This window comes from Nanorana parkeri, unplaced genomic scaffold (assembly GCF_000935625.1).
Source record: "Nanorana parkeri isolate BGI_ZX_2015 unplaced genomic scaffold, ASM93562v1 scaffold29, whole genome shotgun sequence".
NCBI lineage: Eukaryota > Metazoa > Chordata > Amphibia > Anura > Dicroglossidae > Nanorana > Nanorana parkeri.
The window spans coordinates 3,313,560-3,332,562 of NW_017306297.1; the positions used below are offsets into that span (position 1 = coordinate 3,313,560).

Here is a 19,003-nt window from a genome sequence, read left to right on the forward strand (position 1 = left end):
TACGAAAGGGGAGGCCATCCTGAAGGGGGGCGTTTTCCCCAATACCCACAATGGAAGAGAAGGTTTGAACTCCCTACTTGATGACAAGGGACCTAAGAGTACACAGGGTATGGACCCTTTTTTTTTTAGCAGGAGCCTGAACTGAATCGCCTTGCCCACTGGTGACAAGTAGGTGCCAATGCTGGAACCTGGCAAAGTCTGACCCAGACGGATCTAGCAGGTGTTGAGCCCTTCAGGAAAGTGCCGACTACAGAGATCCATAAAGCTGACATTCTTCACAGAAGATCATCTAAACATCCCACAAAGTGAATGCAAGGAGAGGGCACTAGGCAGAACACAATGGTTAATGCTCTGAGAAGTAGCAGGTAGGCCTGGGAGACACGGAGGATCCAAGTCCTTATCCAGAGCTAGCCCCAGTTGACCTTGTAGCTCAGTACCCTGAGGGGCTTTTCAAGTCCCAAGGACTGGAAATCCTACTGAGGAAGGGAGTGGGAATCTGGATGGGGCATAGTTTCACAAACCATTACTGTATGGGCTGAAGCAAGGAGTTGGAGGAACGAAGGGAGACTGGCGAAGGTGCACTGTCCTGTGCAGAAGCACAGGGGAGATAAGGAGCAACTAAAGGTGGCACAAAAGGTGAAGGATTAGCCTGCGGGCTTAAAGAGGGAGCTCTCTAAACCTGAATGCTGGAGAGGCAAACTACCCAAAGACCCACACTTATGAAAGTAAGGGCACACCTTCATGTGGAAGGCAATTCAGAGTGGTGAGATGACCTTTGAATTCGAGCCCTACAGGCTGTGTGGGAGTCATGTTCCACTGCAGAAGTAGATGAAAGAGAAAGGTGGGATTCAGCCTAGGGCTGCAGCAAATGATTATTTTCATAATCGATTAGTTAGCCGATTATTAACTTTGATTAATCGGATTAGGAAAAAAAATAATACTGTCATATATTTAAAATAATATACACAAATGCAGTGTTACAGACAAAGTTTACTTCAGAATAAAACAGCATGCAAATTTTTTTTAAATCGCACTGCACTAGAACGCAGGGCATTGCAGTACCGCACAATCCAGTGCGGGCAATCACACTGCGGACAGGAGGTGCATTTGGGATCCATTTAAATGAATGGCACTAGGTCTGCAGCAACTAATCGACATAATCGATGATTGAAAAAGTCGTCCGCCCGCCCACATCCATGATCGGCACAGGGACGCGGGGAGAAGTAGTAAGAAGGAGCAGGTGTGGGAATATATACACACCATCAGCTATAGAGGACTACAAATCCCAGCAATACATTATACACTCTATGTATAATGTATTGCTGGGGTTTGTTGTATTCCTATGTAGCTGGTGGTATTCTGCATTGCGCTGTATAGGACTACAAATCCCAGCAATAATATATTATACAGTGATGCAATGCCGAAAACCACTAGCTATAGAGGACTACAAAACTTAGCAATAGTACATTATACAGTGCAATGCAGAATACCGCCAGCTATAGAGGACTACAAGTCCCAGCAATAGTACATTATACAGCGCAATGCAGAATACCACCAGCTATAATGTACTATTGCTGGGATTTGTTGTATTCCTCTATAGCTGGTGGTATTCTGCATTGTGCTGTATAATGTACAATTGCTGGGATTTGTAGTCCTCTATAGCCACTATTTTTAGTTTAACCTTATTTTATTTCATTTGTTTGCATTTTTTATTTAACTTGTTTATTTTTTAGTCTTTTAAATTTTAGTTTTTTTTAAAAACTTTTCTTTTTACTTTATTGCTGGAAGCAATAGCCAGCCTGCTATTGGATATTTCAAATTGCAATCTGGAATCATCTGTAATAAAAATACACCTTATGTTTAAATTAAAAGGGATGTTTAATTTATCTTACAAAATATGAATTATACACACAGGATCTACTAGAAAGTTAACTCAGGTTGCCCCCAAATGGCCAACTGTAGTTATAACTGCATAATGATACATATTATATAACGGATCCTCCCAGAAAAACATTTTTTAATATATTTTTTTTCATATCAGGGTTCAGAAAATTATTTACTATCAAGTGTACAAACGTAGCAGTCAGGAGGCTAATAGGAGTATTTTTTCTTGGTGTTAAATAAATTCATGCATTAAGCATGAAATCTCTCAGCTGCAACCACTTCAGCCTCATCACAGGGGACCTCAATGGCTTTTAGGTCTATTTTGACGGTAGACCATCAGGTTCATAGTGGTCTTCCTTGTTTCCACTTTCTTCTAGGTCAGCGGTTCTCAACCTGTGGGTCGTGACCCCGTCGGGGGTCAAATAACCAGGGGTCGCCCAGGAGTCTCCCGCTATTAGATAGCGGCTCACGGCCTCCCGGGAGAGAAACACTTTCTCCTGGAAAAGTTTACTCTGCTCGATCGAGCAGAGTAAACCTTTCCCTGCGATCGTTTTTGTTCCCTCTGACATCGGGGGGCGCCGGCAGTCAGGGGGAAAAAAAAAAAAAGCCACCATAGGAATGCATAGCTAGATTCATATTGGCTGTTTCACTTTGCAATAGCCAATAACAAACTAGCTATTGCACCCGCCCTCTGCTGCTGCCAATCAGCAGAGGGGGACCTGAAGTTCTCCATCATGTTCTCTTCTAGTGATTGACAGCAGCAGAGGGCGGGTGCAATAGCTAGTTTGCTATTGGCCATTACAAAGTGAAATAGCCAATAGAAATATAGCTATGCATTGAGTGGTTCTCAACCTGTGGGTCGCTGTGTGATTTCTGCTGTGCTAGGCGAGAGTCCTCCTCAGCCTCTCCTAGTGCAGCAGTGTCAGTTCTCCCGCCACACCGACAGATGTCGCTGCAGCAGCCGCATTATCCCTAAATTTTACCGTTGGTGGTCACCACATCTTGGAAAATGTTACCAAGGGGTCCCGGCCCTAGAAAGGTTGAGAACCACTGTTCAAGGTGGTAGCATCCAGCTCATTGCAATTTTGGGTATGAGGTGATCAGGGAGGTGCAGGATATGTCCAGCCAGCTGCAGCTTCCGATCAGTGACAATACCTTATAGTTTCTGAATATCACTTCATTTCAAGATATTTGTAATATGGTTAGAGTATGTGATGCCCGGTATTTTCCGTAGACATCTTTCCTGAAAATAGTTCAGCTTTTGAGCATTTTTTTTTTGTGATCTTTCAAGGTTTGCTGGCATATAGGGCAGTGGGAAGAACGATCATAGCATATAGGAGCACTATTAACGAACGTAGCAAAGGCAGACGTAGACCAGATATTGTGTAAAACACTGGAACATGGCTGTTGCTTTGCCAATCCTGCAGTGGTACCACCACCGTATCGAGAGAGAACACTTCCAACTTCTTCAATGATGTGGTCTTCAAGCATCAATTGCAAGTTTGTCTGTCCATTTATCTTCATTCATTTGGTTTTATATATGCTAATGCACAGGCTGACCTTTTCTGCTTCATACCCGAGACTCTATCAGATGTTGTAGACCAGGTTTAAATTCTGCACAATATCACCTGCAAAATCAAGTTCCTCAAGTCGAGATCGGTCTTGCCATGGGATTACAGAACACTGGGCCTCTGCCATTGCTTTCCACAGTACAAAGTCTAGTAGCAAGACTGGTAGTGAGAGGATGCAGCAAAGACGACTGTAATACCATTAAACAGCTTTAACGCAGATGCTGGAATAGATTTTGGAAGAGGTAAAAGGTATTTTTGAGGAATGCTGTATAATCCTGCCTCATCCACACAGTAAGTCTCAAACTTGTCAAAGGCCTTTCTAAAGTCAATCAGGTTGATGGCAAGTGATTATTGGAGTTCAAGGCATTGTTAAACTATGTTTCTGTAGTGTAAATATCTGCTTGCTGCACAACTGTCCTGAGCAAAACCCAGCTTGTTCTTCATGGAGTAGTCTGTCCATTGCATCTAGTAGGTGGTTGAGGAGGACAGTACAGAAAATGTTACCTGGCACTGAGAATAGCGTGATGCTCCGCCAGTTGTTGGTCAGAAATATTTGCTTTATGATCACACCTTTCCTCCAGTTGCAAGGAATGTGCTGCGTTTGCCAGCACTTCCACGTTTCAGCATCTAAGGCCACAATATCATCGAATCCTGGACCCTTGCTATTTTTCAAAATTGATAGCTTTTCTGGTCTCTCCAGTTGCAATCATACCCATATCACCCTTGAGATCAGCCGCAGGAAAGTTGGCACCGAAGTAAAACGGTATCGTAGGTGTTGGTTCATTTAAGGTCTCTTTGAAATGTTTGAACCATCAGATATATTGTTCTTCTTTGCTAGTAAAAATGTGTCTATTCTTATCTTTATCGGAGTGTTTGAGCTGCTTCTCACCCACAGATATTCATGGACTATAGCTATGTGGTATAGGGTCTTCATGTCGCTTTGGTTGCAACTTGTGCTTCGGTTCCTTTACATCCAAGCCAATCTTTTGTTGTCAGACTGGCAGCTTCATATATCTTTTTTACCTAAATCGGAGTATTTGGCTGTCAGTTTTCTTTCACTTTCTTTTTTTTTGTGTTCCTTGCAATCTGCTTAAAGAGGGCCCACAGGTCAGTGTCAGCAACATCTTGTAGCAGTAGAAACATGGTAGATTTTACAGTGAACTCAAAGTATTGCATTTCTTAAAAGGTGCCCACACACCTTGCGATTATCATGCGATAATCGCGGGAAATCCCGTGATCGTACGATAATCGCAAGGTGCAGGGAAGGCGTGCGACCTTACATTAGCAGACTTTTGTCTTACAAGCATGTGCGAAAACCCGCCGAGAATCGTACGATTGTCGGCGGGTTTGTGGCATGCTCATAAGACAAATGCAAGCACACACTGCTCGTTCAGCATTGCAGTCATCGGAATGCCGCCCCTCGGCGGGGCGGGCTTGCAATGATCGCAAGTACGATCTGCCTGTCCAAGATAGGCAGATCGTACGTTTTTTAAATTACTTTACAACCCTCGCAAGACACAAGTCTTGCGAGGGTTGTATGGTCTATGGCCAGCTTGAATTGTATTTTCTATTATCAAAGGAACTACATGATAAAACACTTCTGGTTGATTTGCCTAAAGAGTAGAGGATGATCACTTCGCAAAGTTGAACATTCACTGAGATTAGCAAAAACGGTGAAGCTGTGTTCATTGAAATCACTCAGTCATGTCTTTTATTGCTTAACATTCACCTCTGTGAGTTAACTTTCACTTTTCCAAATAAAATTCCTCCAGTCCATTAATAAATTAAACCTGTTAAAGCCTAACTCAAGGTAATTCCTTTGCAGCGGGGCTACCCCTGCACTGCAAGGGTTAACCGCTCATTTATGCCTAGGGGGACAGGAGAAAACTGTTTTACTTACCTGATCCCTGCTCATACCAGCTCCCTCTGGGCTGCTAGATCTTCTCCCCTTCGCTCCAGCAATCTAAGGACCACTGATGTTATCAACTACAATGCAGAATCCATAGCCCTCCATTATACATGAAGACTTTGAGGAACAGCCCACAGGTGCAGCAGAGAGCGTGACTTCGGGGTGAGCAGGAATCAGGCAAGTGCAACAGCTTTTACATGTCACCTAGGCAGAAACAAGAAATGAATACCAGCAGTGTGGGGGTAGCCGCACTGGAAAGGAAAACTTTTATTTTCCCCTGGAGTTGGGCTTTAAGCAAACTTCAAACCCTTCAAGTGACTTTCCCACCAAAATGGGTATCCCAGCATACTGAAATGGACAGAAATATATCAAATGTTTGTGTTTTTACCATTCTTTCTCTGTGATAATTTACAAATATGTATAAAATCAGCATATGCATCCTTGAAAGTGTGGACCTATAAATGCAGTATCTCTATGATATTACACTGTACATTTATACTTTTGGGAAATTGATTCCATCTTTTTGAAATAGAGAGAGAGTCTCTTTTTATGGTAATATTTTTGAAGAATAAAAGTAGATTATGTTTTTATTATCCTTGGTGCTTTTAACTGCCATACGCCAGAAAACGCCCCTCTACATATATACCATTTTGTTTAAAGATTTAGGGGTGTGACATACAGCAATATTAGCTTTTCTCCCTGAACCCCATCTAGCATGTCTTAGTAGACGTATTAATCATATTAAAACGTTAACTATTAACGTATTAAAACATCATCAAAGAATGACACTCTAAGCAAGAAAAAGTCTGAGTATCATACCAGCAATCTGTTGTAGGGTACATTTTACAATAACTCAAAACCAGTAGTCACTGAAAAATACTTCTTTATAGATTAAGATAAAGGTTTCATTATAGTGTATTTATTGCCCACATTTGTTTAGTTTTGGTCAGAGAAATCCTCTATTTAAATAGAAAAATGCATTTGAACTTCAGTGTTGCCTACTAGGGACTTTTTTTCACTTCTGCCAGGTGTCCTGTCAGGCTGTCCCCAGGACAGTGAGTAAGTGGAAATCCAACTCAGCCTTTCTCAACTGGCGTGCCCTGGCACACTGGGATGCTGTTGCACAGCTTTATGTGTTCCATGGGCGCAGGCAAGCTGTTCGCCAGTACTATAGAAATGCATGGCGCTATTGCAGTGCGGGCTGGATCCATGCAAGAAAAAGAATCATAAAAGATACACTTTTGAATAGTCTGAGTAATTTTACTAAGCATTATAAAAGGTAAAATTCATTACTATTTTTCCACCCATGGGACAGGTTTAGGTTTCTTTCCATCACTGGTGCTTCCAGAACTGGTTGCAGAAGTTTTCTCCATGAGGGGCTTGGTGCTTATAGATGTACCTCCTTTCAGAAAGGCCTGCATGTTTTGTCGGCTAAAAAAAATGCATAAAACATATTATTCTAAAGTAAACTATTCAGAAACATTAGACAGCTAACACCATATGATTTATATCACTTCCTGCTCCAATGGCATTTGGGACTTGTAGCAAACTTCCAACTTTACTGGACAGTAAAACACAGCAACATTGGTTTATGTTGTCGCTATGTTCAAGAAGATTAGCCACCCACCATGTTTAAAAAAATAATAACCCCCCTCATCCATCCCAGAACAATCATTCAGTCATATATATGAAGTTTGTTTTAAACTAAGATGTAAAATTGGCACCCTGAGGCTAGGTTCACTACTAGGCAATTTATCACGTGGATTGGGTCGAGCGATAATAGATTCACATTGAAGTCAATGGAGTCTGTTCACACCTTTGCAGTTTGTCGTGCAGACTAAATTGTCAGTCACACGAAAAGGTGCAGGGGCAGTTGTTGCGCGGTTTGGGTCCCGTAGACATCTCTATGCATTGATAGCCGCGTGGTTTTCAAAGAACAGTCGCGCGACACCAGCTCAACATCTGAATTGCCTAGGTGTGAACCTAGCCTAAAGCTCAACTCCAGGAATGAGATTCATGGATACTTACATTGGTCCAGCTTTGCTCAATTTAAGTATCCATATCTGATATATATCCAGAGGGAAGCTGGAGATTGTGAAATTCACTTCAGTAGTCTGCACTACGTACAGTGATAGATGTCCTCCTCCAGTTGTGGCTCAAGCGGCTTCCACTCTGCACACTAAACACCGGTAGTTGCTTGCTAGGCATTGCCAACATTTAGAGAACGCCTTGTATTTTTTTTCAATGAATGCAAGGGGCATTCTATAAATGAACAAGGTGGAGATCGTCAGATCATCCACCCATACTCCCCACTTTGTCAAATCACAGAATGCCTTGTATTCATTAAAAAGAAAATACAAGGAGGGGAATTTATCAAAACTAGAGCAGACAAATGCTAATACAGAGAAAAAACGGGAACTCAAACAGAAGCTACAGAATGTCATATATTGTACAATAGAGTACAAATCAAGTTTTCAAATTCAACTCCTTCTGGTGCAGATAAACTTAGCTGAACAGGCGTCTAGGATGCGTTTTATACACCCTATTAGAAGAGCAGCTGTAAAGTAGATGGTACATGTTCACTTGCCTTCAATTCTGACTGTCTGTAGTAAACAGAAATACGCACAAGGAACAGAAGCACAACAAAGAACAGGTGTGTGGGGGGTTTTTCTGGTTAGATAAGAGTAGAGCTGCAGCTAACGATTATTATCAAAATCGATTAGTTAGCCGATTATTAGGTTCGATTAATCGGTTAATCGGATAAACAATAAAATAAAGTTTAAGTTCTGGTTAGTTGAAAACCGGATAACAAAGTTTACTGTATTAAACTCTCAAACTTTTTTTTCAATAATGAATCCGGTTCAAACAAAGCATTGCTTTACCTTTGTGACCAAACACTTACAATCATGTTTCTGAACAGCTGCTTTCAGGTCTCTCAGCACAGCTACCATGAACTTCATGTCCAGTACAGGATCACAAAGGACAGATTCCAACAACTATTCATCTACTAGCTTGGAGGAGGGAGGAGAGGGGGCCAGTGGGCAAGGAAGTAGCTTGATTTGCTATGACTGTTTGTGGAGACACCCACACACAGCTTACTAGCACACACAAGGGTGACTTGCTGGTTGCCATTCTCCATTGCTGAATAATTATGGATTGAGCTACAGTTCTTCATAATTATACAGAAACTGCCCTAAAATCATCAGTCGGTATTGTTTTAGAACAAATGTTACAATGTCCCTTTAAGTAAAAATATCGGTAATTGGTATTGGCAAGTAACTGAGGGAAAGTACTTGAAAAAAATGGTATCGGGACATCCCTAGTTAGAACCCGACAGGTTTTTATGGCTGTCTATGTTGCCAGAATAGGGAGGAAATCATCCAATGGAGGCACCTAAGGGGATTTCCTCTCACTTCCTGTTGTCTGCTGTCCTTTGCAGAGGAAATCTCCAAAGTGGGACACAAGGCAAAACAAAAGATGTACTTTGCCCAGGCAGTGCTACCCTGAGACCAGATTTGAGGCTTTTGGCCCAGTCTACTGGGAAATGACGATTGAGGGATTACAACTAAAAGATTTTGTTCATTCTCTCCACCCACAACAGTCTATGACCAGATGCCTGACCTCTTTTGAGAAACTTTGTACATAGACAACCCCTATGGAACACTCTTATCAGTTGTTTATGGTATTTTGAGAGAGAGGGGGGGCGCAATAGGTTCCACACTTTTTATGAAAGCACGGGAGCGTGACCTTGGTAGGAATTTTTCGGAACAGGAATGGGAAAGGATTTTTCTGGTAACCCATTCCTCTATGACAGCGGTTCTCAACCTGTGGGTCGCGACCCCGTGGGGGGTCGAATGACGATTTGCCAGGGGTCGCTCAGCGGCTCCCGGAGAGAAACACTTCACCCGGAAAGGTTTACTCTGCTTGATCGAGCAGAGTAAACCTTTCTGTGCTCCGTTTTTTTTCCCCCCCTGTCAGACAAAAAAACAAAAACACCATAAGAATGCATAGCTAGATTCCTATTGGCTATTTCACTTTGCAATAGCCGATAGCAAACTAGCTATTGCACCCGCCCTCTGCTGAGGGGGGACCTGAAGTTCTCCATCAGGTCCCTTTCTAGTGATTGGCGTTTTTTATTTTATTCTGATGGCGTACTTAACGCGGTTATATCCAGTCTCACAATCTGCTCAGCTAAGCCTGCATTCCCCCCACATGATGCTGCATTAATGTATTGCTGGGGTAGTGGGATTTGGAGTCCTCTATAGCCAGGGCTTGAAAAATCCACTCGTCTGTGACGAGAGGACGGTGGAGCCCGACGAGCAGCTTCCCGGCCGGCCGTTGTAATTACACGGCCAGCCGGGTGCTTAGGGTGACGGGAAGACGCTATTTTGTGTCCTCCCGTTACCCTAAGGAGAGCTATGGGGAAAAACACTGACCCCATAGCTCTCCTTTAAATCACTGATAGCACTAAACTGATTTTAAGCGTCTATGGGCGTTTTTTTGCGCGCACGCAATTAAGGCTTGACATGTTTGGTGTCCATTTACCCAACGTGACACCGACTTTTATGTTTTACTAAAAATATGGGTCAAAATAAATATTTTATAACATAGCTAGGGAAACTTTTTTTTTTACATTTATGGTACTTTTTTCATTATATAGTAAAAAAGAAAAAAAAGAGAGAGAGAGCCGCCGGCTGTCAGATCCAGGTGGTCGAGCAGCTCTCTCTCTCCTCACCGCTTGGCCTTACTTCTATAATAGCGGCTCCCTCCTCCAGCCCCCCGCCAATGGCTACAGCTTCACTTCTCCTCGGATGCCTGCTGCATACAGATGAGGGAGAGCAGCTTGGATCCAGAGAAGACAGGACATCGCGATCTACCAGTGATCGCTACGCAATCAACCAAATGGGCACCCCTGTACTAGCAATACATCTTTTGGGTAATTTCTGTTTAACCACTTGCTGACCGGGGGGTTTACACCCCCTTCCTGTCCAGGCCATTTTTCAGTATTCAGTGCTGCGGTACTTTGACTGACATTTATTCCGTCATGCAGCGCTGTACTGAAATTAATTTTATACCATTTTTTGGGGACAGATAGAGCTTTCTTTTGGTGGTATTTAATCACCACTGGGGGTTTTATTTTTTTTACTATATAACAAAATTATATATATTTTTTTTTTAAATGGTTTTTCCTTTATTATTTTAGGAAACATTTATTTTTACCCCATTTTTTAGTAAAATATAAAAGACAGTGTCATGTCGGGTAAATAGACACCAAACATGTCAACCCTTAAAATTGCTCGCGCCTGCAAAAAAACACCATAGCCAAAATTGTCCATAGGAGACCGCTCATCAGTTTAGTGTTATCAGTGATTGATGGCCCTAAAATGATTGCTCTCATTGCGACGTTCGCGGCGATATGTAACATGTGCTGCATAATTGGAGCAATCGTTGTTTTTGCGTGTAGGCGCATCTATGTGGGGGTGGGGGACTTTAAAAAAATGTGTGTTTTTTTTTGTTTTGTGTGTGTAAATTTTTATTTACTTTGTGAGCATTTTTTTTTGTTTTACTTTTTTTTTTTACACTTAACTTTATTATCACATAGGGTGCTAAGAAATCCCCTATGTGATAACAAATTACAGTTACAGGTAGAGATGGGTAGCTCATGAGTGATTCGGATCTATTGAGCGGCTCCCTCAGAAGAATGAAAGAGCGGTGGCTCAGTAAAAATGAGCGCCGATTCGTCTGGTCTGTGCTCTGCTGGGACGTGTAGTCCAACATAGTTGGTGCTATCCAGCACTGCTGAATAGCACCAACTATGTAGGACTACAAGTCCCAGCAATGCGTTATAGTGTGTGTGTGTGTGTGTGTGTGTGTGTGTGTGTGTGTGTGTGTGTGTGTGTGTGGGTGGGTGGGGTGCTGGTGGTATTTTGCACAGCTGACTTTTTTTTTTTTTAATGCCCCCGAAATTTTGCACTTTACGAGTGGCAATATGCGTCAATAAATACAGATGGTCCTATGGACACTTCACTACGGTGTGCAGGTGACATTATGTTCATGCTTTTACTAATGGGGGACACAAACAGAAATAAAAACCTGACAGGAGTTCTAATCGCTGACTTAGCCACACTTTGTGTTCAAAGTTAAAATAGGAAATCACGTGTCAGCTTCAACATCAATTTTTTAAAAATCAACAACTCAGTTGAGTCAAAAAAAAAAAAACAACAAGCAGAAATATATTATAGGAAATGAAGCAGTCCCAGATCCCAGCCAACATTATCACTTGGATCCGAGCTCTGAAGAAGATACAAATCTGAGCATTAGTGATAAGCACACGGTAATGCTGTAGCTCTGTTTGATCTTATGTTGTAAATGATCGCAGTGAGAGACACAGGAAAACAAATGGCCGGATAACACACAACACTGGCTTCTTGCTGTCCCCTGACAGACTTCAGCGCAGACAACCAGCGCGCCAAAACCAGCACACAAACTACTTCCGGGTGACGAGATTCACTAGCCGAACACAGGCTCCATGTGATCCGAGATGGGGCGTGGCTACAGTGTGCGGCGTGGCTACAGTGTGCGGCGTGGGTACCGCGCTTTATTTGCATCAGTCACGTACACGAATAATAAATGAGCTGGATAGGAAAGCAGATGCTGTGTCTGCCCTGTGCTCTTGAAGCGGCAGTAACCCCATAATGTGCTAGTGTGCAAATTAGCACATTCTGGGCTACTCACCCTGCAGACGATCTCCTCCAGCGTTGCAGTGTGAGCGCTCTCTTCCTTCACCGGCTATGCCATCATCACCTGGTCTTCCAGGTTTGATGTTTTCTGCTTGTTAATTGGCTGGGCCAGGATGATGTAACTCCTGGTTGGAAGACGTCCAGCGTCATCTATCACTTTTCTCCCCAGCCTGACTGCCCCTGATGTTTCCCTTTAATATATTAGATTTCAGTACTTTTCAGCCTGGTATGTGGGCTTTTCCTATTGCATGCTTCATGCAAATACAATCTGCTTAGGGGTGCCCTCTCATCCAGACCGGAAAGAAAGTGTAATAAAAATGCTGGACCCGCAAGGTTAGTCGTATTGGTGTGCCTGGCCAATTAGGAATGGATGTGAAGAAGTGGGTGTAGGTCAAGGAGTAGGCAAACTGCGGTTGTCTAGCTACTGTGCAAATACAAATCCCAGCATGCATCTACCTTTAGGAGTAATGTGTGGCTGTCAAAGTCTTGCAATGAATTGTGGGATTTGTAGTTTCACAGCAGGGAGTTTGCCCACCCCTGGTATAGGTGATCTAACTATTGGGCAGTTAGCTTCTGCATCCCAGAGGATCTCCCCTGCTTTTCTGTTTGTAGTGTCATATTGCAGGATTCTGAAGTGTGACACGCTGTTTAATAGTCCAGACACATCGCTATTCAATATAGGGTTGAGGGGACAGTATAGAATTAGCCAACATGTTCCGGGGGCTCATACAAATACCCCTTTCATCGCTGTTTACTATGAAAGAACATGTATCAGGACTGTGATGGCTTGACATTGGATGGTGTCTTGTGCAGTGTGTGAGAATGCATATCGCTCTTCAACTGCTGATTTAGTCACAGCCACTGTGAGCTCCACCCCAGGCTAAAGCCCCATTTATTGGCGTTCCTATGGCTAAGATATAACACAACACCATAGCTCTTTCAGATTCCCCCTAAATAGTATAATATTATAGGCATAGGTCAGATGGGGGATTTGTGCAACGTTTCTAGCTGTTACCACTTGAACTTTCAATAACACAGCCTCGCCAAGCTGACTGGGAGAATAGTTTATATCAAATCTGTGTGATCGGCCAGCTGCTAGTAAACATGCATGTCCTCCACATTTTGGGGTGTCTGGATGCATCTCAGGAAAGTGAAACCAGAATTCTGGGCTAATCAAATCTTAACCCTTGCAGTGGGGCTACCGGCACTGCAAGGGTTAAGTGCTCATTTTGCCTAGGGGGGCTCAAATAACAAAGTTACACTAACCCGATCCCTGATCCTGGCTGGCTCCTGGACCGATCCCTTTAGCCTGTCTCCTCCTTTGCTCCAGCAGTCCAAGGTGCTATGAGACATCGCATTCTATACAATGTATAGGACATGAGGACGCAGAGGGACATACCAGCAGTCAGTGCAGTACATATATACTAGCAGCTGGCAGATCACACAGCCCCAGCAGTACAGATTGATCAAAGGATCAGTTAGCCTTGGTGTGAACATCCAGCTGCTAATATATATGTGCTGCACTGACTGCTGGTATGTCCCTTGGCATCCTCATGTCTGCGCTGATTGTGGCAGAATAGCTTGTATAACTTCCCCAAGGTGTGTCTTCTATGTATACCTTCCCCAAGGTGCGTCTTCTATGTATACCTTCCCCAAGGTGCGTCTTCTCTGTATAACTTCCCAGAGGTGCGTCTTCTCTGTATAACTTCCCCAAGGTGCGTCTTCTCTGTATAACTTCCCCAAGGTGCGTCTTCTCTGTATAACTTCCCCAAGGTGCGTCTTCTCTGTATAACTTCCCCAAGGTGCGTCTTCTCTGTATAACTTCCCAGAGGTGCTTGTGTCGTGTTCCCAGCTGACCCCTCCGGCTGCTGTGCTGAATGATGGCACTTGTCTTCAGTGTGTACCCTGCTGGCAGAGACCAGGGCTGTCAGTCAGACCTGACTCCGTATCGTTCATGGTCAGACATCGGGTTTGGGGGATGCTCTGTCGACCACCTTAGCTCAGTGACCACAACACCTATAAAAATGGGACCAAGTGCTACGTACACTTGGTTCCTTGGCGACTCAACAAAGATTTTTAAGATGTGGTGATATTTCTTCTTTAAAGGGGAATATTGAACCACTTGAACACCGGGGTGCTAAACCCCCTTCCTGTCCAGGCCATTGTTCACTATTCAGCGCTGAGGTACTTTGACTCACATCTATTCAGTCATGCAATGCTGTACTGAAGTAAATTGTATTAGAATTTTGGGGGGGACAGATAGAGCTTTCTTTTGGTGGTATTTAATCACCACTTTTTTTTTTTTATTTCTTACTATATCAAGAAAAAAGTACCCAAAATTTTGAATAAAAATAGTTTTCCCGTCATTATATCAAGACTAAAAATTGGGTGCGCCTGTGAAATCACGGAAAACGACCATATCCAAAATTCCTCCATCCAGGGCTGCCCCTTCCTTATATGCCGCCTATGGCAGCACAGAAAGGGAGAAAGAGATTGGGGGGGGTTGTTGGATTGTGTGGCAGCAGATGCTGCTGATAGTGCTGGGGGGTGCTATGCGGTGGCAAGGACAGCTGTGTTAGACAGACAGAGTGCCATGCCTGTCAGCAAATTTCTGTATAGTCCCACTCAGCTCACTGACATCATTGGTTGCCAGGATTTGGGTGGGTCGCCAGCCAGAGCATCCCGCCCAGCTGACTGGCAACCAATGACGTCGGTGAGTTGACAGACAGAGCGTCACAGACTACTGGCCGCCCCTCTGCCATCCTCTCCCCACACCTGCTGCCCCCTAATGAGATGCGGCTTGAGGCGACTGACTCAAGCTGCCTCATTATAGGGACCATGTTGCCACCGCACACTTGGGTACTTCTTGCTGGATTCCCCTTACTATAATGACGAACAAGCTGGGGGAAGGAACCACAGTGGATGGCAGGGGAGCAGATATTCTACACACCCAAAAGTGTGGAATATATGCTGCAGCAAGCGGCAGTTTTTCAACATGCAGGCTGCCAGAAATGCAAGTACATTGCTGACATTATAACAGGGGGGGATTGCTAATAGGATGAGAAAACTCTGAGATAACCTCATTAGTAAGCTGCTACTCCTAAACTAGCCAACTACAAGCTTGAGTGCTCCTTGACCAAGCTGTATTGCTTTAGCACATTAGGGACTTGACTGTGTTAGGGATCGCTGGATAGGCTGAATGGCCCAAGAGAGCTATAACATGGTACTTTATATGTTTTTCAGCTGTTTGCCTAAAGCGTTGCTCTACATTTACACTACTACAGAATAGGCAAAAGTGGGAGCACCCACAAAAGATGTTATCAGTGATACCCCAATTGAAAGAAGTTATTCAGTCAAGCCTATAACTAAAATATAAATTTTTGGGTGGACTGACCCTTTAACATGTAAATTAAGCAAATCAATTTATGTATGATGTAAATTACATAGTTTTTCAAACTTAAAAAACACTGATTACCATGGCAACCCTTCTGAGACCACTATAATTTCCTCCCTGTTGTTGATTGCTTGCAGTTTCACTAAAACGGCTCACCAGAGGAGCTTTAAGGAATCTAAAATAAAGCTGCAGAAATGCTGCCCACTGCGCGGAAGAGGAAAATTAAACACATTTTTTAAATGTCCTGGCATGACACATTACTTAAATGGATTCTGGCAGCTAGGGTAATACTGAAATATAAGAATGTGATATTATTACTGTATAGAAGGTTCCGTATAGCTTTTAACCTTTTCTAGAATTGTGGCACTGCGCGCTTCAATTAAAAGAGTGCTACATTGTATTTATGTTTTACTAAGTTATCATCAGGTTAGTCATTTTATTGAGTATTTTCTGTAATGTTGCCTTCTTCCAAAGGTTTAGATAATGCAGCACTGTTGTTTTAGGGCCGCAGCGTTTTACCGCAGTGCTTTACTGTGTTGCTAGTGTCTGCTGAAGTGACAGCAGTGAGCCACGGTGTCTTGCGTCGTTACAACGCAAAGAATTGGTTGTTTACTTTTTTTTTTAAACTTTATTTGGAGTGCACAAACTCTACACTCCATTCAGGTCCCCTCGCAGTAGCACGGTGTGCTACGATTTTTTTGCACCGCAGTGTGAACAGGGCAATTTCAACCAGCTTTCCATTGCAAAAATGACTAAACGGGTCGGACAGAGTAAGCTACAATCTTGCTTGTATTAAAATGAGAAACCTGGTGGTAGGTTGCCTTCATCCATTCCATCTATAAGTTGCAATCAAGTGCTAGCTGAAATTGCTACCAAATTTCCTAGTGTACTGTATGGAATAAGGGGAGATTTATTAGCTTTACAGCACAGCAAGGCAGTGCAAAGAAGAAGCACTGTGACAAATCTACATGAAAGATGCAGGCAGTCCCCGGGTTACGATCAAGATAGGAACTGTAGGTTTGTTCTTAAGTTGAATTTCTATGTATTTAATTTGTATTGTTGCACTTTAAGCAATGTTAAAATCGCTGCTCCTTTAAAAAACGGTATTTTTTTAACCCCTTGCCATCCGCCTATTGTAAAATGACGGGCGGGCGGCGGATCCTTCCCGGCGGGGTCACATAAATGTACGTAATTTTTTTTCCCGTCGGGAAACTACAGCCGTTACCGGCTGTTACACATACAAGCGATCGGCAGCTCTATAGCCGTCCGATTGCTTGTATGTGCCGCCATGTGCGCCCCCCCCCCTCCCGCAGATCTTCCACTTTGCTGATCTCCCTCCGACGTCTGAATGCAGAAGTGATGTGTATTACATCACTTCCACTTTCACCTGTCAGTCCTCTGGCTACCAGAGAGAAGAAGCTGATGAAGCAGATCTCTGCTGTATCAGCTTCTTTGGGGGTCCCCAGGGGACATTAGGGGTCTTGGAGACCATAAAGAGGACCTGTCAGTGTGCCCGTGCTATCACATAAGGGGATTGTTAACTCCCTATGTGAGAGCAATAACGTTAAGTGTAAAAAATAAAAGTCACATATAACGAAATGTTAAAAAAAATGATGTCCCCCATGTATACGCATATATAAATGTAAATATGCGCCAAAGCGCGAAAGCGACACTTGCGGTACACATGTTACATATGGCCGCGAATGTCGTAGTGAGAGCAATATTTTTAGGGCCATCAATCACTGATAACAATAAACTGATGAGCGGTAAAAGCTTGTCGCCTATGGCCAATTTTGGGTATTGTCGTTTTTTGAGGTTTGTCGGGCACATGCAATTTTAAAGCTTGGCATGTTTGGTGTCTATTTACCCAACGTGACCCCATCTTTTATATTTTACCCAAAAATTGGGTATTATTAAATGTTTTATAATTTAATATAGGGGAAACAGTTTTTTTTTCAAAATTTACAGTAATTTTTCCTTAATATAGTAAAAAATAGAAACCCCCAGTGGTGATTAAATACCACCATAAAAAGCTCTATCTTTTCCCAAAATTGTAAAAAATTAAATTCAGTACAGCGTTGCACGACAGAATAAATGTCAGTCAAAGTACCACAGCGCTGAATACTGAAAAATGGCCTGGACAGGAAGGGGGTTTAACACCCCGGTCATCAAGTGGTTAAAAGTTTTTTTTTTTCATTGATTCATGTCCCCCAGGGCAGTACCCGGATCCCCATACACTTTTTATGGCCAATAACTTGCATATAAGCACTCTTAAATGGGACAATAGATGTGCATTGAGTTCAAGTTCGAATTCGAACCTAACTCGGACCTTTCGGCTCATCACTAGTTGCCAAGCAGTAATGTAATGATGTACAGTATTTGGGCCACAGAAATGAATTCAAGCTGGAGTTTAACCTGCTTATTTTTTGCCTTCCCTGATTCTGATTCCTTCCTTATCAATAATAATTAAATTTTTTCAATAAAACCTTTTTCATTACATATCTTTTTGTATGTCCTAACTGGGTCTCTGCTTCTCTATAAAGTTTTGGCAGGCAGACCATGACTGGTGGGATGGGCTGGCACTGGTTTCTGAAAACATCACAGCACTCTGCCTCAGTACTTCTCTGTGCTGGCTCTTGGGAGAATCTATGCAATTACCATGCATAACTCTAGGGCCCCCTTTCACATGAGTGGTCCGATCGGGTCCACCTGTCAGTTTTTTTAGTGAATGAATAGGCCAAATGCCAATAGTGGGTCATGGTCCCCACTCCCTGCTCTATCCACCAGTATGACAATAACTACACGAAAATAAATAAACAAAAAGATAAAAATGTATAGATAATATAAGATCAAAATTTTAACAAAAACCATATATCCTTCCACCAACCACCAACCTAGTTGTCCCTAGAATAAGAGGCAAGGGGAAATCTTCCAAAGGGGACAACTGCGTAAGAGGGGAATTACCCTAATTTTGGGAGATCTCCAAGTTCCATGTCTGGGAAAGGCAGTAAAGAAAAATGTCACCAATGGACATAAATAGCAAAAAAACAAAACCAGTAGGGGGTTAAACCCTTCCCTACTCTACACAAAACGTCAAAAATGTTTTGGCTTTGTATACACTATAACCTTTTCTGCGTCTTAGGGACTGGTAGAGCCATGTGGACCCCACAAAACTATACGCATTTCCTTGTAGTGAGAGTTGTTCCTTCTATTTACAGTTAAGCACTCCTTCCTGGAGTACTTTCATTTGTTTGCAACAAGAGAAAATATGATCTTGTAACAGTAAAATGCAAATTGATTTTCCAGTACTTACAGGGTAAAAAAATGCTTAACATATCATTGTCTAGCATAACTTAGGATCCCCTTTGCTTTATCCCCTTTGTTATATGTTCTTGCCCAGGGTTTAGCACAGCACTGTCATATACAAATGTAGCCTTATGACTCATGCAAACAGGCATAATGAATATGCACATATCTACACTGGATTTTGCTGCCAGAAGTTGGT

General features: G+C 42.8%; 1 protein-coding gene across 1 annotated transcript in view; it reads right to left on the reverse strand.

Annotated features, from left to right (window-relative positions):
- RFC4 (replication factor C subunit 4) overlaps positions 1-11,840 on the reverse strand; it is a 33,950-nt gene extending 22,110 nt beyond the window's left edge. The window contains exons 1-3 of the mRNA XM_018567341.1: positions 11,781-11,840; positions 11,559-11,566; positions 6,658-6,789 (exon numbers count right to left, since the gene is read on the reverse strand). Coding sequence (XP_018422843.1) covers positions 6,658-6,785 — 128 coding nt within the window. The 5' untranslated portion in view covers positions 6,786-6,789; positions 11,559-11,566; positions 11,781-11,840. The remainder of the gene's footprint in view (positions 1-6,657; positions 6,790-11,558; positions 11,567-11,780) is intronic.
- Positions 11,841-19,003: the final 7,163 nt, after the last annotated feature.